Source organism: Cynocephalus volans, chromosome 8 (assembly GCF_027409185.1).
Source record: "Cynocephalus volans isolate mCynVol1 chromosome 8, mCynVol1.pri, whole genome shotgun sequence".
NCBI classification, from domain to species: domain Eukaryota; kingdom Metazoa; phylum Chordata; class Mammalia; order Dermoptera; family Cynocephalidae; genus Cynocephalus; species Cynocephalus volans.
The window spans coordinates 131,151,987-131,177,125 of NC_084467.1; the positions used below are offsets into that span (position 1 = coordinate 131,151,987).

At 37.9% G+C, this 25,139-nt stretch overlaps 2 protein-coding genes and 1 pseudogene across 10 annotated transcripts in view; 2 read left to right on the forward strand and 1 right to left on the reverse strand.

Annotated features, from left to right (window-relative positions):
• RABGAP1L (RAB GTPase activating protein 1 like) overlaps positions 1-25,139 on the forward strand; it is a 646,375-nt gene that overhangs the window by 470,862 nt on the left and 150,374 nt on the right. The gene's annotated exons all lie outside the window — the stretch shown is intronic.
• LOC134384627 (small ribosomal subunit protein eS1-like) lies at positions 10,974-11,764 on the reverse strand (annotated as a pseudogene).
• On the forward strand, positions 23,196-24,315 carry LOC134384733 (tumor necrosis factor alpha-induced protein 8). Its single transcript, XM_063106439.1, has one exon. The coding sequence runs from the start codon at positions 23,211-23,213 to the stop codon at positions 23,709-23,711; it is 501 nt and encodes a 166-aa protein (XP_062962509.1). The 5' UTR covers positions 23,196-23,210; the 3' UTR covers positions 23,712-24,315.

The window sequence follows — 25,139 nt, forward strand, 5'->3', positions numbered from 1 at the left end:
TTTCTCCACAGTCTTGTCAACACTTGTTATTGTCTACCTTTTTTATATAGCCACCTGAGTGGGCGTGAAGCAGCATCTTGTTATGATTATGATTTATATTTTCCTGATGGCTAATGATGTTGAACATTTTTTCATGTGCTTACTGGACATTTGTATATCTTCTTTGGAGAAATGGCTATTCATATTCTTTGCCCACTTTTTAATTGGGTTACTTGTATTTATTGTTGATTCGTAACAGTTCTTTATATATCCTGGATATTTTTTCCCGTTCTGTGGGTTGTCTTTTCATTTTCTTTATTTTTTTTTCTTTGGCAGCTGGCTGCTATGGGGAACTGAACCCTTGACCTTGGTGTTACTGGGCTGTGCTGAAACCAGCTCAGTTAACTGGCCAGCCTGTCTTTTCATTTTCTTGATAATTCCTCTGAAACACAAACGTTTTTAATTTTGATGAAATTCAGTTTATTTTTTAATTTTGTTGTTTGTGCTTTTGCTGTCGTATCTAAGAAACTCCTTCCTAATCCAAGGTCACACAAACTTCTTCTTCTGAGTGTTTTATATTATAGCTCTTACATTTAGGTCTTTGATATATTTTAAGTTCATTTTTGCATATGATGTTAGCTAGGGTATTATGGCTGGGATGTGTCCCACCTCTACCCCCAAAATTCATATGTGGAAGTCCTAACCTCCAATACCTCAGACTGTGACTATATTTGGAGACAGAATCTTTAAAGAGGTAGTTAAGTTAAAATGAAGTCATTAGGGTGGGCCCTAGTCCAATATAACTGGCATTCTTATAAAAATAGGAGATTGGAACACAGGGGAAAGATGGTCATCTACAAGCCAATGACAGAGGCCTCAAGAGAAACAAATGCTGCTGACACCTGGATCTCAGATTTCTAGCCTCCAGAACTGTGAGAAAATAAATTGCTGTTGTTTAAGCCACCCAGTCTTTGACTCTTTTTTAGGGCAGCCCTAGCAAACCAGTACTCTAGGGATATGACTTCATTCTTTAGCATGTGGATATCTAGTTGTCCTTGCACTATGTTTTGAAAAGGCTATTCTTTCTCCATTGAATGGTCTTGGCATGCTTGTCAAAAATCAGTTGACCATAGACACATGGTTTTATTTCTGAATTCTCTGTTCCATTGATCTGTGCATCTGTCTTTATGCCAGTACCACATAGTCTTGATTACTACAGCTTTGTAGTAAGTTTGAGATCAGGAAGTGTGATCCAGATTTGTTCTTTTTCAAGATTGTTTTGGCTATTCTGTGTCTCTTGCATTTCCATATGAATTTTAGTCATACGGAAATGCATTTTGCATTTAATTTCTGCAAAAAAGACAATGGAATTTTAATACGGATTGCACTGAATCTCTAGATCAATTAGGGAGTAATGCCATGTTAACAATGTTGAGTCTTCCAATTCACGAACACAGGATGGTCTTATTCATTTAGGTCTTCTTTAGTTTCTTTCAATGATGTTCTATAGTTTTCACTGTATAGCTTTGTTAAATCTATTTCTAAGTATTTTATTGTTCGATGCTATTATAAATGTAGTTGTTTTATTAATTGCCTTTTCAATGCTTTATTACTAATATCTAAAAATACTTATGATTTTCCTATATCAATCTTATATCCTGCAAGCTTTCTGAACTCATTTTCACCTCTAATATTTGCGTGTGTATATTTCTTAGGATTTTCTATATACAAGATATGCCACCTTATAATGATAGTTTTACTTTTTCCTTTTAGTCTGGATGCCTTTTTTTTCTTTTTCTGGCCTAATTGCCCTGGTTAGATTGCCCTGAATAGAACATTCAGTGCAATGTTGAATAGAAGTGGCAAGAGCAAATATTCTTGACTTATTCCTGATCTCATTTACCTTCTTTCAGAAAAACTTTGTTTCTGAGAACTCCATTTCTGAATGCTACTACCATTACTATCACCACTACCTCTTTGCTGCCACATATGGTGATAGCTTGACTATATTAGAAAGCTAAACTGTGTTTATTAAAGAACAAAACTGCCATCCGTAAGGAGTGATAAAGTCCTTTCCGTTATTTTGGGAAAATCTCCCTTGTGCCCATGCATATGTTTTTTTAATCTGTCACCACTGTGATTCAGACTGGATGTATAGGAAACTCCTGCGGTTTACTGTTTTTAAAAGGAGAATCTTTGTGTACGTCTGGGTTTGTGTAATCTACTTGCTTAATTTTGAAATTTTTCTCTCAGATTATTCATTTTTCCTTGCCTATTCCATTTGCTTTAATGTTCAGCTTTTACAAAGAAAGGATTTCACATTACATGAGAAATAGGAAATATATTTGTATTAAATACTAATTTATTTTTTCCTATTGGTTGTGTGATTCTGATTTGTGTTTCAAAAGGAATCTAAATGCATAACTATAACACTTCTTTCCTTAACTAGACTTTCCTCATATCAGTAGCTTGCTACTGCAGGCCTGGTTTCTGTGTCTCTGCATCTTCCTTCCAGGAATCTGTCTGGAATTCTATAGGATAAATAGCCTTTCATATTCATCATTTTGGTTACTATCAAAATCTTCCAGCTTACTGTGCTATCACTGGGCTGGATGCTCGCTCATGAGCCAGGCACCCGTGCATCCCACCCTGCTCCTGCTGCTCCAGTGCCCCTTTTATAGCTGAAGTAACCTCCACCATTCCTTTTTAGGACCTTTAATAACCTAATCATTTTGTAATCTTCCACTTCTGGTAGATGAGTTGGTGTATACAACCACCTCATCTACCATTCTTATTCAAAACTCTTCTAGGACCCATGAAATGCATTGTGTATGTTGTTAATTTATTTGTTCATTCAGCAAATGACTTTTGAGCACCAATTATGAGGCAGGCGCTGTGTTTAATGATTGGGATATACCAGTAGAGACATAGTCCCTTTCCTAAAGTTTAAAAAAGTAGTATCTGACAGTTCTCTTAATGCATATGGGCAAATAAAATACCCTCCTCTCACCTCTCTCCTCTTCCCTCAAAAAAAAAAAAAAAAAAATCTGCACATCAATTGACAAAAAGAGGCTTTCCCAATTTATGTCACAACAAGTCCCTATAGCAAGAGATCCCAAAGTGATTCTTAACCTATTAGTGGACTAAATGCTTGGGACTAAATCTCAAGGAGCTTGTTTAAAATGAAAATTCCTAAATGCCTCTTCCTCCTCCCCCACCCTTCCCCCAGATTCTGATGCAGGCAGTTCCAGAACCAAAAGGGTAGGAATACTGTGCTGCTTACAGCAAAGGTTCTCAGCCTTAGCTGTATGTTAGAATCACCTGTACTCACATATCAGAATCTAGGTGGGACCAAATATCTAGGTGGGAACCATGCCTCAGTATTTTTTAAAACTCCCCAGGAAATCCCAGTGTGCAGCTAAGCATCTAGTAGGTTGTGACTAAACATTTTCATGTAAATATCCAAACAAACGTAATGAGGGAACAAGGGGATGTGGGAAAGAAGAGAAAATACATGTGCAGTTAGAGCAAGCATTCACAGTCACATTTAGAAAATGGGTAGTCCTCATTTTCCTTGTTAGCGATTGCTGATTTGTCTGTTTTGTCTCAGTGCTTCTGCAGCTCTAAACTCATTTTTTTAGAATTTTAGCAGCTGCTCAATGGGGCCTGTGAGAATGATCAGTAGATTCCCGGGGAGTATTAAATTAGGGAGCTCCTTGAAGAGGGAGATGAAAGAGGCACCTGGGTTGGGGTGTGGATGGTGATTCAGCTAATTCATGTCAGATTACTGAGTGTTGCTCAAACCATAAAACTCAATTTATAAGGCATAACTCATCCATTGTTAGTATCTTCAAATGGGCAGAAGAGAAATGAATGGAGAAAAGAGGCTTAGTTGAAAAACCTCCTAAAATTCCAGAATTAGGACCTGTTTATTTGAGAGAATAAAAAATCAGTTGTAATTTAGCACCATGCTGGTTAATTAGTTGAGTATCCCTTTCATCTTCCAAAGTTAAATTTCCCCTTCCCTTTCTGCTGGTATTGGGAAGAAGAGCCAACTTGTGCTGAAGAGGCTCTACCTGCCACTCCTTCTGCAGGGCCTTGTTTGGATACCATATAGGGCTAAAGGAGGAGAAGTGAAGAGCAAAACTTGAAATTGGGAAATGGATTTCAGTTCTCCCTCATCTTTGATGCACCAGCTTGGGTTAAAAATTCTTGTTTCTGTGCTTGAAGATGGTAACATAAGGAAGGACTGAAGTTGGGAATGTGGTTTCTGCAGTTAGCCTCCAGAATATAAAATTAAAGTCTAAAGACCTGAAAAAATGTAACAACTCATATACATTCTTTTAGATTAGCAAAGATTTTTGCACAATTAATTTTGTAACTTCCATGAAGGAATGCCTGTTGTCCTGTTGGTGGCAGTAAAACACTACTCCTTGGTATGGAAATGGAATTTAATAGCACAGCACTTTGAATTCTGTGACATTGGTATTCCTTTATTTTGGTTTCTTTTTCCAATATCATTTGTTATTTGAATATTTTGTTTTTAGCTCTTCTCTAGTGTATCTTCAGTTTGGTGATAGGTTAGTTTTAAGATGATATTTAGTAAATGCTAAAACAAACCAACAAACACAAATACTGGGCTTCTAACTGGACTAGGATACTCAAGGAATTTTAAAGTTTTAGAGTTTCAAAAACAATGCATTTTCTGAAATAGGGATATATATTAGAAAAAATATATATTTTCACAGTGCTGTGAGTATATTATACAACACCTTAAATTTGTTGAAGCAGTTTCTCATTATTTATTTCTCATGAGACAATCCATAATGCCAGGAAGGGAGAGTAGTTGAATAAACACATCATGTTCCAAGCAGTCAGTAATTAATTTTAACTTAACATACCCTTATTAAGAAATATGAGGTTATTTGACAGAGATAAAAACAATAAAATGCAGAGTCCTCCTTGTCCTATTTTTGTGAGCAAAGTGAATACTCAGCATAAACTCTTTCAAGCTTACAGCCCTTTTACTTAAAAATCTTTGTCCTTCTACTGTCTTCTGTCTTTAGTGAAGACAAAAGACCTGCCTTCATTCCAAGGCTAACTTCCCACATGGGTCCTTAATCTCATCTTTCTTGCTTCCCCTTGGAGAAGCCTGTAATGGTCTGTCAGTTCACTTATTCAACAGATATTCACTGTTAACAGACCCTGGGTTAGGGGCAATGTAGATATTACATTCTATGTCCAAACTGTCATGACTATAATGGAGGGGGCAGATGAATAGTTATAGTTCCAAATGATTGGTCTTGGGTTTTAAAAGGGAGCCTTGGGAGCCCCCAAACAGGGAGAACTAGGGAAGATTTTCCAAAGGTGGCAACTAAACTAAGAATAGGGTATTTTAGGCAGAGTGACAATAAGCAAAAGAGGCGTGAGGAGGAACTGCCAAAGAAAGTTCTTTGCTGATGCATTTGAGGGTGATGCACAGAAGGTTCTGAAGGGCTTTAATTACATCTCTGCTGTCAGCTGACTGTGGGATTTTAATCAAATTGTCTAACCTTTCAAACACTAAATCTCCTTATTTATAAAATAAGGGGACAGGAAAATATAGTTTCTAAGGCTCTAAATTTCTTTCTTGCCAATTTCTATGTCTATCTGTGATATATATATAAATATATATCAATTTCTGTGTCTACCTATGATATATATGTGTGTGTGTGTGTACGTATATAAACATATACATGTATATGTGGGGAGTATATATGTATGTATGTATATACACATGTGTATAGTATCTGCAGGGATTGGTTCCAGGACTCAAGTTCTTATATAAAATGTAATATTTGCAGAAAACCTATATACATCATCCCGTATGCTTTAAATCATCTCTAATTGCTTACAATACCTAATATAACTATGTAAATAGTTGTTATACTGTATTTTTATCTGTACTATTTTTTATTCTATTGTTATTTTTTATTGTTTTTAAAAAATATTTTAATCTGCAGTTGGTAGAATCTGCAGATGCAGAATCTGTGGAAACGGAGGGCCAACTACATAACTTCCTCTTAAAATGTTTCACCAAAGAAATATTTAAAAAGTAGTTGGCGGGTGGGATGGACACATGCAATGATCAGGGCAGAGTGGATTGAAGGTGGGAGAAAGAGCCTTTACTGGAGAATAATCCAGAATGAGGAACAGCACAAAGGAGGCTCAGGAGGCCTGTGTCAGTCCAGGGTCCATTTTCACAGGCAGCGTTGTCCACTTGGGGCTGAGGTGGGTGGAGTGGCTGGAGTGTTTGGGTTTTTTTTAATTGAGGTGAAATTCATATAACCTACAGTCAACAATTTTGAAGCAAACAATTCAGCAGGACTTAGTACATTCAGAATGTTGTATAGCCACCACCTCTGTCAAGTTCCAAAACATTTCATGACCCCTTTCCGCAATCGTTCCCCATGCCCCTCTTCCCTCCTACCTTGGCAACCACTAATCTCCTTCCTGTCTCTATGGGTTTACCTGTTCTGGACATTTCATATAAGTGGAATCACAAAAATATATACAAATAAGTAAATAATAAAAATGTCACTGGTCGAACAGGATAGAAGCAGATCCAGAGCAATGAAGAGCCATTGTTATATCAACAAATAATTGAATGTAGGCTAGCTCACTGTCAAAGATGATAATGAGATTAAAACATTTTCTACTTTCGACTGGATGGAGTAATATTTGATGCCTGAGTTCCGCCTGTCTGCTTCATCTTCCACAGTCTTTAAGACGTAGGAAGTCATCCCTCAAATTGTTAATGCTTTACTCAGACTCCATTTCACCCAGACCAATCCCTGTGTGTGAGCTCGTTGTGGGGAAATCTTATCAGGAGAGTTTTGTCAAAGGATGCCAGGGCCCAATACGTTTTTATCTGTTAGAGTTGCTGGTAGTGCTTTTCAGCATGAAATAGACTAATTTTGTTCTTTAAAGTATTGACAGTTTGATAGCTCACTATGGGAGTTGATTGATATTATCACAATAGTTTAACCAGTCAGAGGAAATGCAACCAAAGTACATATAAGTGTATTTGATATAGGCCCCATGGGCTTTTTCTTTTCTATCCCTTATTGCTTTCCTTTGACTCAGGGAATTTGGTTTTGGCAAAGCTAAATGAATTTAGAACAAAATCATTTATTTGTGGCATATGTAATCTTGATTAATGAAGTTTTTATTTATTTCTCTTTAAAAAGAAAAAGAGCACATAAAAAAGAATCATAAAAAATACAATGGTTTAAACAAGATAGTTTATTTCTCTCACAGATATCAATACAGAGAGAAAAGGACTGGCCCCAAAACTCAGGTAACTCAGCTCTATGAGATCACTCAGGGACTCGGGTCCTATATGTTTTTATTTCACTGTCCCCTAGGATATTGTCCTCACATACATGATTAAAGCTAGAACAATGCAACATCCATGTTCCAATTCAAAGAAAGAGGGAAATATCAAGCAAAAGTGGAGGGCAAGCAATTTCCTTTTAAGCAAATAATAAGGAAGTTGCATATATCACCTTGATTCACATTCCACTGACAAAAATTTTGTCCATGACCACTTTTATCTGCAAGGGAACTTGGAAATATAGTCTATAGCTTGGCCACCATGTGCCCTGTTAAAATTCTTATATCTGTGGAAGGAGGAGAAAACTTTTTTAGAGAACATTTAACAGTCTGTCATAGTCTGACCTACTGTCAATATTTGTTATCAACCAGCCAGCCGCCAAAAAGAAAACAACAAAAAAAGCAATATCTGTGATCACTTTTATTCCCACACATAGACATTCCCTCCCTCCCTCCCTCCCTCCCTCCCAAGAGAGACATTCCAAGGCTCCATTCAATTACTCATCTGCTTGAAGTCAAGGGGGTCCTTGGATAATGCACATTCCTGTCTTTCAGGTCTGGGATTGTTCCTTTCTCCAGTGACAAGTTACCTGCTCATCTCACATTCAGTGTACAAAAGTGGTAGGAAAAGTATAACTGCAGTAAAAGCTGTCATTCAGAAAAGGGAAAAATAGGAAATGTCACAGTCAGTGGTCCATAGGAATTCCTAAGATTCCCTGCTGTAGCATTAGAGGTTTCTGGGTTAGCCCATCTGGCTGTTCCCTGGTTCTAATCTCTAGGAGCTACCCCATTATTCCTTGTCCTCCATGGGCTATACCTAAAGCTGGTGTTAGAGAGTACATGCTCTTTGGGAGCCGCATAGTTTTCAAAACTCGCTACCTAAAATTTAGAAACCTGAGAGTTGTATTAGTGATCAAATATAGACTTTTTTTTAAAGGCCAGCCTTTTGATTTCTTCTGGGAAATAATTCTCTCAATACTTTTTATAGGCTGTTGGTCTTTTTGCTTCCGGTCAGTTTCTTCTGAGTAAACAGATCCAAAGATTTCTTCCAGACACAGTTCTTAAGTCTTGTAGTTTTGTTTGTCTGTGTTTTTAGTGGCACATCTCTTCTTCCTCCATTTCAATGCTGGTACCCTGAGGCTGGCTAAAACTACAAACTTGGGTGAGAAGGCAACACTCTTAATTTGATTTTTGCCTCTTGGCTAGTTCCATATATTGGCTAAGAAGTCTTAATGAGGGATACTAGTGAAAAATATACAGCCTTTTAATATTTCTGTTTGGAGACAAGTAGCTGATTTCCTAATCATGAGGCCTCAAATCACTGTACTTTGTCAGTTTAGATTGTAGACCTCCTTCCAACCACTTTCTCTAGATTGACAGGTATCATAGGCAGGTGGTCTACCTTTCAAATTATCAAAGGCAACAGTTTTACCAAATATTGTGATGTGACATAAAAAGGATTATTAGTTTTCTAGCCCGGAATATTTGTTTTCTCATCTTGTCTTTCACTAAACCACAAAGCCAAGAAAAATATTTTAAATTTAAGTTTTTATTTTGGTAGCACTTCACTCTGGGTACCATTTTCTATATTACAGTATAGGCTAAACTCTATACCAAATAGATCCCAAAACACAGTGGCTTAAATAAGAAAGAAATTTTTTATTTTATGTGACAGTATGTAGAGATAGGATGTGGTACAGGCCTATATGTGGCTCAGCTCCATGAGATTATTTATGGACTTGTTTTACTTCCATCCTATTGTTCTTTAGCAGGGTTTCTTAAGTAGTACTATTGATATTTGGGGCCAATTAGTTCTTTGTTGTGGGTGGCTGTCCTGTGCATTACAGGATGTTTAGTGCTGTTCCAGAGCTCAGCCGCCTGGATGCCAGTAGCACCTCCCCAGTTGTAACAAACAACAGTGTTTCCAGACATTGCCAAATGTCCCCTAAGGAGCAAAATCATCCATGGTTGAGAATCATTACTTTACAGTCTTTTAGAATCTCATCGTGATCTAAGTGGTCAAAGCAGATTTTGATCCATAATAAAGGGAAAAATCCACTAATTGAAATTGGCCCAGGTGTTATAATTAGTGGCAAGGACATTAATACTATAACTTTATTCCATATGTTCAAAAAGTTAAGTAGAGAAATGGAAGGTATTTTAAAAAGAACCAAATTGAACTTCAAGAGATAAAACTTTTACAGTGTCTGATAGAATGAAGAAATATATTGAATAGGATTAAGGGCAGATGGGACATTGCGGAAGAAAAGATTAGTGAACTGGAAGACATAGCAATTTAAACTATTCAAAATTAAATACCAAGGTGAAAATGAATTTAAAAATAGAAAGAGAGGAGCATCAATGAACTGTGAGGTGCTTCAAAAGGCCTAGTGGATGTGCAATTAGAGAATATGAAGCGGGGGGGGGGGATTTGAAGAAATAATGGCTGACGTTTTTCCAAGTTTGATGGAAACTATAAACCTAAAGATCCAAGAAGTTCAGTGAATTCCAAGCAAAAGAAGAATGAAGAAAACTATACAAAGTCAGGTCGTGATCAAAATGCTCAAAACCAGTGATAAAGGGGAAATTTTAAAGGCACCCAAAGAAAAAAAGACAATATGTACAAAGGAACAAAGATAGGTATGACAGCGGATTACACCTTTGATACAGTGCAAGCAGTAAAACAGTGAGACAACACCTTAAAAGTATTAAAGCAAAGAAAGAAAAAAAAAAGGAAAAGGAAAAATGTCTTTCAAAATCTGTTTAAATACTTTTATAGAAATACAAAAGCTAAAAGTATTTATAACTGGCAGATCTGAATTACTAAAATGTTAAGTCCTTCAGCTAGAAGGAAAACGATACTTGGTAGAAATGTGAATCTGTTCTGCACTGAGGAATCAGAGCATTGCAGATGTTACCTATGTGGGTAAACGTGTAAGGTTTTTTTCTTAGTATTTAAATGGCTTTAAAATGTAATTGTTTAAATAAAAATAATAATATATGTAAGAGAAAATGTGTGACAATAATAGAATAAAGGCTAGGTGGGAAGAAATGGAAGGATAGCATTGTAAGGAGGCACTTACACTATTTGTAGAGGGGTATAATATCACTTGAAGGTAGACTGTGATAAGTTAAAGCAGCCCTAAAGCTATCACTAAAATAACAGAACAAGGAGTTACAGCTAATATGCCACCAAAGGAAATAAAATAGAACCATAAAAACTATTCATTCTAAAAGAAGCAGAAAAAAACAAAAAAGGGAATAAGAGTAGATCAAACAAACAGAAACACGTGTACAGATGATCGCTATTTATGCATCTAATAACAAGTGTAAGCAGCCTATAGGGAGGACACAAATGATCAATATCAGAAATGAGAAAGAGGACATCATGTTAGAGTCTACAAACATTAAAAAGGATAATAAGGGAATACTAAGAAAAACTTTACAACAATAAATTTGATGACTTAGATGAAACACACAAATCCCTTGAAAAACACAAACTACTAAAGCTTACTCCAGAAGAGTTTACCTGTGGCTGGCTGGTTAGCTCACTTGGTTAGAGTGCAGCCTTTTCTTTTTTAAATGGGATTTTTTATTTGTCACTATTAAAAATCTGAATTTTAAACAGATTCTTGGACTGGTGGTTCATATCCATCAGGTCCTTCAACTTTAGCAACTGTTTCACCCCCAATAGCTTTTCCAGAACTTCTACCTTCACCATGAAGCTCCATGAGTTTTCCCAGTTCAAACTTGGGCTTCTTCAGCATTTTTACTTTTCTAACGAAGTCATCATGAAGAGGATAAATAGACTGGCAAGGCTTTTCTATATCTTTTCCAGTGCTGTCTGGAATCAGTTTATTGACCACTTCTTTCAAGTCATTGTCTGCACCTCTCGGGTCATGATTTCCATCATCTTTTTCCAGATTTGGTGGACCTGTTGGTGCTGAGCATAAGAAGTCTTCCGTATCTGATTGTTGCACTTTTTAGTAAAACCAGCACAGAACAGATGAAGCAAATGACCATCGGTAGTCTTGACATCAACATGAGCTTCAATCATGGTCTGCCAATTTTTGACCATGGAACACATTTTGTCATGAGTTAAGATCCATGCCATGGAAGTTAGGCAGTTTTTGCCCTGAACATCCTCAGTAATTAGCTTGAATTTTCTAAACGCAACTTCATCATTCTACAGATCAGCAAGGCTTACTTCAAACACACCACTTTTGTGGCTATCAGATGCAATTTTGGTTCCTTGAGTCCTTGTGACTAGTGTTTTTCCAATATTTCTTATATTGAACATAGCAGGCACTTTCACATTTTACCAGTCTTTCTTAGAAAATGAATCAACCACTTTCTTCTTGGCTCCCTTTTTGCTGCCTTTTGTAAGGCGCTTGTTCTTGCCGACTGGCATGGTGCTGCTCAGAGATCCAAATGGGTAGAGTGCAGCTTTATAACACCAAGATCATGGGTTCAGATACCCTATCAGCCAGCTGCCAAAAAAAAGGAGTTTACCTGAGTAGCCCTATGTATTTTTAAAAAGCACTCTTTTCACAATACATTTAACTTTGCAACTTGAAATTTTAGTAACTAGAGGAAGTGGAAACATGGTGACATGGGTACTACGTTCCAATAACTACATAAAGTAGTATATTAATCTTGTTTTTTAAGACAAAAGCTGTGAAAAAAAAACAGCATAAAATTGAATATATAATAACAGAAGTTTTCATGGCTTGCCTCACACCTAGTCATAATCCTCTAATGAGACTGATCGGGGGAAAAAAGGATTCTGCATATGGTACCATTCTGTTCTTCCACAGTTCTGTATTCTTAGGGTCTCTTACTTCTTTTCCCATTCCTTTGGTTGGTTTCTCTTTCTTCTTAGCTTTCAGCAATAGGTAAGTCCTTGGGCCTTCTGCATTTTTACATGTCATTCTCACCTTTGGAGAAGTTGTAAATTACTTTCCAAAGAGAGTAACTCTTAATTTTTGTCCTAATCCAATTTCCAATTTTATGTCTTCAGTGACCCATACTGTATAAAATCGTCAGAGGCTTTTGATTTTTCATTATCATTATCGTTATTCATATGTGGGCCAGGCAACTTGTATACAGCATAACTTGAGGGGGCACCAGTCACATAATGCACACCTATACATTCTGTCCTGATTACTGCGCTGAATTCTTTTCACTCTCCCATGAAAAGTCTTTGAGCTGAACTATAGCACTGTATCCTGAAACCATCTTTATCTCACATATTATCTTCCCTATTCTTTGTGTAATACAGAGCCTTCCTAAAACCTATGTTGTGGCCTAAACACCACCTCCTTTAAAGGATGTTCAGGACTGTTTCTGCCCAAAATGAACATCTGCTGCAAATTACACCATGTATCATTCACTTTGACACTAACATACTGTCTTTCATTGTTATTTGGGTGTTTCATATGTGTGTGTTTTGTATTCTCCAAGTAAACTGTTTATTTCTTAAAGACAGCCTGAAGCTTACTTTTTATCCCCTAGAGTAGGAAGTGTAGTTCTCCATGTTCAGCAAGCTCCCCCAATTCCAGCATTGATACATAGAGCAGCAAAGGGCCAAAGAATTAACCTCATCCTTTTTCCAGTTATTCTGCTTAAGTAGACCGTACACCATGTAAAGCAATGTTTGAAGTTTTGATTTTTCCCTAAAGATCCATGCTTTGTTTTCAAGTTCTATATTAGAAAGAAACCACATTAATCATTACTTCTTTTGATTAAAATTTGTTAATTGTTAACACAGTAAATACAGATCTTTTCACATAGATTATCTATACTCAACCCCTTTCTTTTGAATACAAAAGCCCCATGTTTCCCAAATTTAAAGATTTTATTTAAATAATTAGGTACTACTTAAAATTTCCTTCTATTGAGGAGAGGCTGCCACATTTACAGGCAACAGCTTTGAAGTGTGGAGCAGGAAAAGAACTGTTTCTTAGCTGCAAAAGCGAGTCTCTAAACAGGGAACACGGTGCCAGGGCGGCTGCGGATGCAGCCAGGATCCCAGAGGCTGGGGCCGCGCTGAAGGTGGCCAGCTGCCCTATTCAGGATTCGAGGTTTCAGGCCGGCATAAAAGAAGATTCCTGGGAGCGCCAGAGCCGCGCCGCGGGACGACAACAGCCTGAGGCGGCAGCGGCCGAGAACGGGGAAGGCGACAAACCAGAGGCAGAGAGTGAGTGCCAGACCTGGCACAGCCCTGCGAGTGACCCCTGGCCCAGCCCTGTTCGGGGGGCTGACGCCCACCCGGCTCCCGCCTCCATCACCGGTTCACTCACCGCCCCGGGGTTGCCTCCATTTTCCCAGGTGCAGGCAGCTCCGGCCCGGATCCGCTCGGCCCCTCACTGAGCCTTCCCACTTGCTTGCCCCTGCGTGGAACTTTCCGGAGCCTGCGGGCCGGCCTCCCCTCCCACTGCCTCCGTGGTTATCTGGCCGGGCTGGTGGCGTGGGGCATCCCCAGCCAGTGTCGGGAGGGCAAGGAAGTACGGGCGGGCCGACTGTCACTCCACCACACCCTGGACTCCGGCCCCTGGTAAACTTCCTGTTACTGGGAGGCAGATACCATCTCTGCGGCCTCCAGTTCGGAAAAAAGCCTAACCAATTTCTGGTTGGGAATAGTGTGGTAGGAGAGTTCCCAGGTCCGCTTGAACCTGCCGGAGAGCTGGCTGCAGGTGGGCGCTAGATTCGGTCCATGCCGGGGGATACAAAGGTGAACAAGTCCCGAGAAAGTTCTACACAGTGCTACAAAGGCACCCAGAGCGACCAGTCGTCTGTGCCTACCAGAAACCTGGTAGACTTCCTGGGCGAGGCGGTGCCGAGCAGGGTCTTGAAGGCCCAGCTGATAGATGAGGGTTGCAGAAGACACACCCCAGCCCAGCACAGTGCGCATAGAGTGAGGAGACGTGCGGCCAGGGAGGCGGAGACTCGACAGAAACCACACACCCTGTGGGGTCACCACTGCACGATCCAACAGCCTGGGCCAGAGCACACAAACAGGGAGAAGTCCTGCACAGGAAGTGAAAGCTCAACAGCGATCACACACCCTGTGGTACGTGATCCACCAGCCCAGCAGAGTCCAAGCTGACCAGAAAGGTGGCTCCCTGGAGAGGCCCAAGACCCGAGGCAACCACACACACGAGGCACTAGAGGCCAACTGAGCAGTCACGGAGGCAGCCATACGAAATTGGCAACCACAGCAACATCCTAGTTAGTCATTAGTCTCAAACCGGTGGACTGTGAAACCCCCTGCTACAATGAATAAACATCAAAAAAAAGATACCAGAAATACAAAAAATCAAGAAAGTACACCACCAAAAGTTAATAAATCTCAAACTCTAGATCCTATAGAACAAGAAGCCCTTGAAATGACTGACAAGGAATTTCGAGTGATAATTCTAAGGAAACTGAATGAGATACAAGAAAACTCAGCTAGACATCATGATGAAATGAGGAAAAGTATACAGGACCAGAAAGAGGAAATGTACAAGGAAATCAATGTCCTGAAAAAAAATGTAGCAGAACTTGCTGAACTGAAGAAGTTATTCAGCGAAATAAAAAACACAACGGAGAGTTTAACCAGCAGGCTTGTCGAAGTTGAAGAGAGAACCTCTGAACTTGAAGATGGGCTGTTTGAAATAACACAAGCAGACAAAAAGAAAGAAAAAAGAATCAAGGACATTGAAGAAAATCTGAGAGAGATATCAGACAACCTTAAGCGATCAAATATCCGAGTCATGGGTATTCCAGAAGGGGAGGAAAATGGAGATTCCATTGAAAACATATTCAACAAAATAGTGGCAGAAAACTTCCCAGGTATAGGAAAAATCACAGATCTTCAGATCCAGGAAGCTCAACGATCTCCAAACGTATTCAACCCAAAAAGGGCTTCTCCAAGACATGTCATAGTCAAATTGGCAAAACTCAGAGACAAAGAGAGAATCTTAAAAGCTGCAAGAGAGAAGCGTCAAATCACCTATAAGGGAGCCCCAATCAGGTTAACATCAGACTTTTCATCACAAACCCTAAAAGCTAGAAAGGAATGGGATGATATTTTCAAAATACTAAAAGACAAAGATTGCCAGCCAAGAATACTCTACCCTGCAATGCTATCCTTCCGAAATGAAGGGCAAATAGTATATTTCTCAGACAAACAAAAACTGCGGGAGTTCACTACCACACGACCACCCTTACAAGAAATCCTCAAGCGAGTACTGGGTTTGGTTCCTGAAAAATAACTACCACTGCACTAAAAACCCAAGAAAAATCTAAACCCGCTAGTATAATAAAAATGGCATTCATGAAGAGAAAATAAGCAAACAAAAACGCTATCTACAACCTAAGGAACCAACAAACACAGAAACCAAACAGTAAATCAGAAAGCAAGGAACAAAAGACACCTAAGACAACCAAACAACCAATAAAATGCTAGGAATAAATCAACACCTTTCAACAACAACTCTTAATGTAAAAGGCTTAAATTCCCCAATCAAAAGACACAGACTGGCTGACTGGATCAAAAAGCAGGACCCAACTTTATGCTGCCTACAAGAGACCCACCTCACCCATAAAGATTCACACAGACTAAGAGTGAAAGGATGGAAAAAGATTTACCATGCAAACAGAAAAGAAAAACGAGCTGGAGTAGCTATTCTTATAACTGACAAAATAGACTTTAAACTAAAAACCATAAAAAGAGACAATGAGGGACACTACTTAATGATAAAAGGACTGCTCCATCAATAAGACACAACAATCATAAGTATGTACACACCCAATGCTGGAGCAGCCAGATTTTTAAAACAAACTCTATTAGACCTAAAGAAGGAAATAGACACTAATACCATAAAAGCAGGGGCCTGAACACCCCACTGTCAATATTAGACAGATCATCTAGGCAGAGAATCAGTAGAGAAACATAAGATCTAAACAAGGCTCTAGACCAATTGGACTTGGCAGATATCTACAGAACATTCCACCCAACAACCTCAGAATATTCATTCTTCTCATCAGCACATGGATCATTCTCCAGGATAGATCACATATTAGGTCACAAATCAAGTCTCAATAAATTCAAAAAAATTGGAATTATCCCATGTATCTTCTCAGACCACAATGGATTGAAACTAGAAATTAATAACAAACAAAACTTTGGAAACTATACAAACACATGGAAATTAAACAGCATTCTACTTAATGACATATGGGTCCAAGAAGAAATCAAGCAGGAAATCAAAAAATTTATTGAAACTAATGAAAACAATGATACATCATACCAAAACCTGTGGGATACTGCAAAAGCAGTATTGAGGGGGAAATTTATTGCATTAAACACTCACTTCAGAAGAATGGAAAGATGGCAAGTAAAGAACCTAAGACTTCACCTTAAAGAACTAGAAAAACAAGAACAATCCAAACCTAAAGTTAGCAGACGGAAAGAAATCATTAAGATGAGAGCAGAACTGAATGAAATTGAAACCCAAAAAACAATTCAAAAGATCAATGAATCAAAAAGTTGGTTTTTTGAAAAGATAAATAAAATTGACAAACCATTAGCATGGCTAACAAAAAAAAAGAAGAGAGAAGACTCAAATAACAAAAATTAGAAATGAAAAAGGCGATATTACAACTGATTCATCTGAAATACAAGGAATCATTCGAGACTACTATAAACAACTATACGCCAACAAATATGAAAATCTGGAGGAAATGGATAAATTTCTGGACACACACAAGCTCCCAAAACTGAGCCATGAAGACATAGAAAATTTGAACAGACCAATAACAATAAAGGAGATTGAAGCTGTTATCAGAAGGCTCCCAAAAAAGAAAAGCCCAGGACCAGATGGATTCACAGCAGAATTTTACCAAACATTCAAAGAGGAATTGACACCGATTCTTTACAAACTATTCCAAAAGATTGAAACGGACGCAAATCTTCCAAACTCATTCTACGAAGCAAACATCATCCTGATACCAAAACCAGGTAAAGATATAACCAAAAAAGAAAACTACAGGCCGATATCCTTGATGAATATAGATGCAAAAATCCTCACTAAAATACTAGCAAACAGAATACAGCAACACATACGTAAAATTATTCATCATGATCAAGTGGGGTTCATCCCAGGGATGCAAGGTTTGTTCAACATACGCAAATCAATAAATGTGATACACCATATTAATAAACTCAAACACAAGGACCATATGATCATCTCTATAGATGCTGAAAAAGCATTTGATAAAGTTCAGCACTCATTCATGACAAAGACCCTCTATAAGTTAGGTATAGAGGGAAAGTATCTCAACATAATTAAAGCCATATATGCCAAACCCACTGCCAATATCATCCTGAATGGGCAAAAGCTGAAAGCTTTTCCTTTAAGAACAGGAACTAGACAAGGATGCCCACTCTCACCACTCCTATTCAACACAGTGTTGGAAGTACTAGCCAGAGCAATCAGAGAAGGAAATAAAGGGCATCCAGATTGGAAAAGATGAAGTCAAACTGTCCCTGTTTGCAGGGATGATCCTATATATCGAACAGCCGAAAATCTCTACAAAAAAACTCTTGGAATTGATAAATGATTTCAGCACAGTAGCAGGATAGAAAATCAACACACAAAAATCAGTAGCATTTCTTTTCTCCAATAGTGAACATGCAGAACGAGAAATCAAGAAAGCCTGCCCATTTACAATAGCCACCCCAAAAATAAAATACTTAGGAATTGAGTTAACCAAGGAGGTGAAAAATCTCTATAATGAGAACTACAAACCACTGCTGAGAGAAATTAGAGAGGATACAAGAAGATGGAAAGATATCCCATGCTCTTGGATTGGAAGAATCAACATAGTGAAAATGTCCATACTACCCAAAGTGATATACAAATTCAATGCAATCCCCATCAAAATTCCAAAGACATTTTTCTCAGAAATGGAAAAAACTCTCCAGACATTTATATGGAACAATAAAAGACCACGCATAGCCAAAGCAATGCTGAGCAAAAAAAATAAAGCTGGAAGCATAACACTACCTGACTTTAAGCTATACTACAAAGCTATAATAACCAAAACAGTATGGTACTGGCATAAAAACAGACACACTGACCAATGGAATAGAATAGAGAATCCAGAAATCAACCCTCACACCTACAGCCATCTGATCTTTGACAAAGGCACCAAGCCTATTCACTGTGGAAGGGACTGCCTCTTCAGCAAATGGTGCTGGGATAACTGGATATCCATATGCAGGAGAATGAAACTAGATCCCATACCTCTCACCGTATACTAAAATCAACTCAAAATGGATTAAGGATTTAAATATACACCCTGAAACAATAAAACTTCTTAAAACATAGGAGAAACACTTCAGGAAATAGGACTGGGCACAGACTTCATGAATACGACCCCAAAAGCACGGGCAACCAAAGGAAAAATAAACAAATGGGATTATATCAAACTAAAAAGCTTCTGCACAGCAAAAGAAACAATTAAAAGAGTTAAAAGACAACCAACAGAGTGGGAGAAAATATTTGCAAAATATACATCTGACAAAGGATTAATATCCAGAATATATAAGGAACTCAAACAACTTTACAAGAAGAAAACAAGCAACCCAATTAAAAAATGGGCAAAAGAGCTAAGTAGGCATTTCTCTAAGGAAGATATCCAAATGGCCAACAGACATATGAAAAAATGCTCAACATCACTCAGCATCCGGGAAATGCAAATCAAAACCACATTGAGATACCATCTAACCCCAGTTAGGATGGCTAAAATCCAAAAGACTATGAACGATAAATGCTGGCGAGGCTGCGGAGAAAAAGGAACTCTCATACATTGTTGGTGGGACTGCAAAATGGTGCAGCCTCTATGGAAAATGGTATGGAGGTTCCTTAAACAATTGCAAATAGATCTACCATACGACCCAGCCATCCCACTGTTGGGAATATACCCTGAGGAATGGAAATCATCAAGTCGAAGGTATACCTGTTCCCCAATGTTCATCGCAGCACTCTTTACAATAGCCAAGAGTTGGAACCAGCCCAAATGCCCATCATCAGATGAGTGGATACGGAAAATGTGGTACATCTACACAATGGAATACTACTCAGCTATAAAAACGAATGAAATACTGCCATTTGCAACAACATGGATGGACCTTGAGAGAATTATATTAAGTGAAACAAGTCAGGCACAGAAAGAGAAATACCACATGTTCTCACTTATTGGAGAGAGCTAAAAATTAATATATAAATTCACACACACACATACACACACACACACACACAAACCGGGGGGGGGGGGAAGAAGATATAACAACCACAATTATTTGAAGTTGATACAACAAGCAAACAGAAAGGACATTGTTGGGGGGGAGGGAGAAGGGAGGGAGGTTTTGGTGATGGGGAGCATTAATCAGCTACAATGTATATCGACAAAATAAAATTTAAAAAAAAATAAATAAAAATAAAAAGAAAAAGAAAAAAACAAACAAAAAAAAACCCGGGGGGGGCAGGGAAGAAGATATAACAACCACAATTACTTGAAGTTGATACGACAAGCAAACATAAAGGACATTGTTGGGGGGGAGGGGGGGAGGGAGAAGGGAGGGAGGTTTTTGTGATGGGGAGCAATAATCAGCCACAATGTATATCGACAAAATAAAATTTTTTTAAAAAATTCCTTCTATTAAAATTATCAGTGTTAAGTATAGACTCAGACACTGTTTCCACCCTGCTTTTCCCGTAAGTAATAAACCTTCACTAACTCCAGAACATTGAAGATTGAGTTCAGATACCTTACTTCAAAACTCTCCACACTCCACTCAGATGGATGATTCCAATCTCATCATGAGTCTCCACTCCAGCTAACCTGGCAGTGTACTCAGGATTAACCACGTGCACCTTAGGCTGGTCAGCTTTCTGTTTGCAAATAACCTTTTTCTAGCCTTTCTAAGTGTACACGGTTTTCAGGTCCAGCTCACATCTAACCTCTGATTATCACTTACTTTCCTCTGTTTTTACATTACTGTCTTAAATAGAGGTAACTCTCAGGGAATAGTGTTGTATTATAGCTTACTTACTAAAGTAAGTGCTTTTAAATACCTGCCTTAGTTAACTACTGTTTAAAGAATTTGAGGGAAGCTCTTTGAAACATTTCTTCATTTGTTAATCTTCTCTGGGGCGCCACGCTTTCCTGCATGGGGTGGCACTTTGTGTCATAAAAGAGATTAGACTTTTTGTGGGTAGGATGGATTGCAGTGGGGATGTGAGGGAGTACCAGATAAGGAATCTGAATTTCTCACTCTTCCTGGGTCTGGTCTTTTCTAAATTACATCGTTATTTAAGTTCATTCCTAATACATAAAAGATACTCAAAATAGAAATACAGCATATTCAAATCTGTGTTAATCCTCAATTTGAAATTAGTGCCGCCTTTCTCTTGATAATTGAGGTGACTTAATATCTTTGCATCTTTCATAGTTTTTTCCTCTTTTATTTGAGTAAATTTAATTTTTTCTTCTCTTACTCACCTCCCTTCTCTTTAGCACTCTGTTGTCAATTTATTATATTTATCTAAGGTTTCTTTTCTTTCTTTAATATCAGCAGTCTGAGATCCCACCTCTATTATGGTATGAAGTGGGAGAGGCTGACCCCAGCAGGTGTGGGACTGGTAGTGGGAACATCTTGTATCCAGAGATGGTAATACATTGTAAAAGGTTGAGAGTTGAGCAGATGAACTGAAAGAGGTAACTGAGACAAGCATGGGTCATCAAGCAAGGCTGGCCTGATGTGCAGATCAGGAAGCTGACTACAAAACCAAGGGTGACACAACTGCCAGGAAAGCAAATCAAAATGAGTGAGTGTAAAAGAAGGCAGCCTAGAGATGGGTTTGTGGGGAGCAGAGTAGGTGCTTATCTACTGCTGGGCTTTTACGTGTTCTGCAAGCCTTTGCGTGATTGAGCCAGCTCCATTTTGAAGGCTCAGCATTGGAAAGGAAGCCACTAATCAATTTCTTCTTAATCATTAAATTATGACTGCCTCCTCCTTAATTATAAAGTAATGAATGGTGCTATATTTCAAACAGGACCCATTGTGTTCTTGGCAACATTTGAAAAGGCTCTCGGAAAGTTTTTACTTTGTATGTTTTCTTTTTTTCAGTGAGAATATACTACAGTGTTTCAAAATACAATATATTCATTTAAATTATTTTAAAGTAGAAAATTAAGTCTTGCTCTTATATTAATGTTACTTTGTTACTCAGCTGCTACTTTAGTAAAATAAACAATTTCAGTAAAGGAATTATAAATATAATTGTAATTATTTTGACTTAGTATTTTATGCTATATTTGGGTAATATTAGGGTAAAGAGAAGAAATCAAAAGTTTTTGCTGAGCACACTTGCTTCTGAGGCATTCTTACTGGAAATTAATGTGTTTTCATTTCAGAACAAAGATGGCAAAGCTGAGTCTGGTATTTGTAGAGCTAAAAGAGTGATGGCTCTTTTAGGAACAGGACCATTCGAGCCCTATAGAAGCATTTGAGCACATGTCTTCAAGTGTTCAGTCTGTCATGCCTGTAACCTGTGCTGCTTCTCCACCGTTACATGGAGACAGCTGCGGTTGGGCCCCACGGCCTTACATACAGCGGAATGCTTATGTATTAGACTTTTAGTTCCTGTGTGTTGGCTAGATTTTCCAACTTTCTTTTAAATACCTTGTTTTCTCTTGATCAAAGCATTATAACCTGGTATATCATTGATAGGAAAGAAAGAATAAAAACCACATGTAAATGTAAAAACAAATGGAAGTTTGAAATTAATTCTTTGATTAATTGTTTATCCATCTTGGCTAATTCCATTTTGAACATCTTACCCGTTTTCTTGTAGTTTTTATCTTCTCTAAATGTAATAGCTCATAGAGGAGAAATATGAAAGAGTCTTCCATTAACCACAGTGGCTGCCATGTCATTTTCTTGAGTTTGATTTCAGTCCTGTTATTAGTAAATTCTAAGCATGTGCAAATAAACCTATCAGATATTTTCTTAAAGGCATATTTTATGTTAATATTAGTTTGGGTGCACGTTGGCATTGCTCAGAAATCTTAGATAACCATAGTGACTTGGATCTGCAAGACTTATTACTTATAGTTAATGTTACTACTTCCATCAACACCTATACTTTGATTCCAAGTGAAATGAAAAATACTGTTTTATTTGATATCCTCCTCCCCATTATATCTTACACATTAAAATTCACACTACAACAATAACTTCTGGACTTTCATGTATGTCCATCCTGCAAAATATGTGGGTCTGTCCATCGATTTACTTCCAGAGAACCAGCCTGTCTGATGTTAAGAACCCCCACACTCCACTAATTAAATTTACATGTTTCTGAAGGAACATCAGCTGGTAGTGATATGCTCTCATTTTGCTAAACAACACTGAATTTTATTTATTTTCTTATGGCTTTTACACTGTTTTACTATGTGTCAGTATTTTCCCTTCCTTCTTTTAGAAATCCATGAACATTGCACTTGCTTTCATTTTGACCTTTCTTCTTACTAATTTAGACATTAAATAAAAGAGATACGCTTATCATCCCCTAGCTTAGTACATGACTTTTAAAAAATTAAGCTTATAATTGTATTTAAAGCTCATGTCTTCATGTGAGCGTCATTTATTTATTCATTTATTTACTCAACATTTATTTAAATTATCTGTAACGAGAAGGATTCCTTGGGCAGCACAGGAAGGGCCGCTTGCGACTGTGGCCACAGATGTCTTTAATTCCAAAAACCTGGCCGTTCAGGCACAAAAGAAAATCTTGGGTAAAATGGCATCCAAATCCATTGCTACCACCTTAATTGATGACACGAGCAGCGAGGTGCTGGATGAGCTTTACAGAGTGACCAAGGAGTACACCCAAAACAAGAAGGAGGCAGAGAAAATCATCAAAAACCTCATCAAAACGGTCATCAAGCTTGCCATTCTTTACCGGAATAATCAGTTTAACCAAGATGAGCTAGCACTGATGGAGAAATTTAAGAAGAAAGTTCATCAACTTGCTATGACGGTGGTCAGTTTCCATCAGGTGGATTACACCTTTGACCGGAATGTGTTATCCAGGCTGTTAAATGAATGCAGAGAGATGCTTCACCAAATCATTCAGCGTCACCTCACCGCCAAGTCACATGGACGGGTTAATAATGTCTTTGATCATTTTTCAGATTGTGAATTTTTGGCTGCCTTGTATAATCCCTTTGGAAATTTTAAACCCCACTTACAAAAACTTTGTGATGGTATCAACAAAATGCTGGATGAAGGGAACATATGAGCATGTGAATTAAGATTGTGACTGATCATGATTTATTTGAAGACAGAGCACTGCTGATTTATGAAGGAAAAATGATTTTTTAAAAAATAATTACACATATTTCAGAAAGACTTTGCCTGATTCATTTGTCAGACATTTATGATAGTGCTTTTATGAGGCTTGTTTTATTTGAAGAAAAACATGTTGCCAAAAATTCTGGTTAAAGGTTTCCTATAGGGGTGACAGATCATGGGAAAGATATATGGTTGGGTAATTCCAGTGGAGAGTCATACAAAGGAAAATACACATGGCCCCAAATCTTTAGACCTTTTTTTAGGGCAGTCGTGTTGGCAGCACATTGGATATTTCTAACGTGTACAAAGCTATGTTTTTTGGTTCACTTTTATTCCTTACTTGTGTATATGTAGCTCTTTTAAAAAGCCAGGAACTTTCTCTTGCTGTCACTGCTCCTTTTGAGACAATTCCATTTTTAAGTCTACCTTGATTTCTTTTGTTAAAGATTGTGTCATTGACATTCAAGAATTAAGCCTGAGGCAGTCAAATTGAACCCTCAGAAAAATAGAAAACTGCTTATCTGAAATCAGTACTGTGGAAATGAACCATATTAGACATTACAAATAATGTCAATATAAGATTATGCTTCTGGAATTGAGTCCTGCTTTTTAGTATCAATGGTGATACTTAAATTTCCAAAAATGTAATGACATGTCATTGCCTCCTTGATTAGGGCTTCACTTTCATGTTATCTTGAAAATGTGCTTTTGAAATCTCTATTTCACATGTAAGAGTCAAGGAGAACATCTAGATTGGTTTTGATATCTGGACAATGAAAAGTAAGCAGCATTAAGAAAGATAAAACTGGGCCGGCCCCCGTGGCACACGCGGGAGAGTGCGGCGCTGGGAGCGCAGCGATGCTCCCGCCGCGGGTTCAGATCCTATATAGGAATGGCCGGTGCACTCACTGGCTGAGTACCGGTCATGAAAAAGACAAAAAAAAAAAAAAGAAAGATAAAACAATCTTCATTTTAGAGATGAACCTATCAGAATAATTTAGGGGGATGAGGGGCAAAAGTTAACATGAGCATGAAAATAAATGCATTTCAATGTTTAAGAAGGTTTGATAAATAAAGAATGTCACTTTTTTATTTAACTGATAAGGTTTTTGTTATTTGCTGTTTTGAGTAAACCAAAGAATATTTGCATTAAAAAAAAAATAAATAAAAAAAATAAATTATCTGTAACCACAGTGACTAGAAACTATTGGATAGTACAGATGCAAAGATAAGTATGTTGCGGTTAATCTCAGGAGTTCACTGAGAAGTAGGGGAGACAGGTATTACAGCAAATAATTGCTGTAGACGAGTTGTTATTGTAGGGTCATAAACTGGACAGGATGCAAAGGCAGAGGAAGGAGGTAATGATAGGGAT

What these genes read in the sequence shown, in the direction of transcription:
- LOC134384733 (XM_063106439.1), top strand. Translation starts at nt 23,211, where the DNA reads ATGGCATCCAAATCCATTGCTACCACCTTAATTGATGACACGAGCAGC.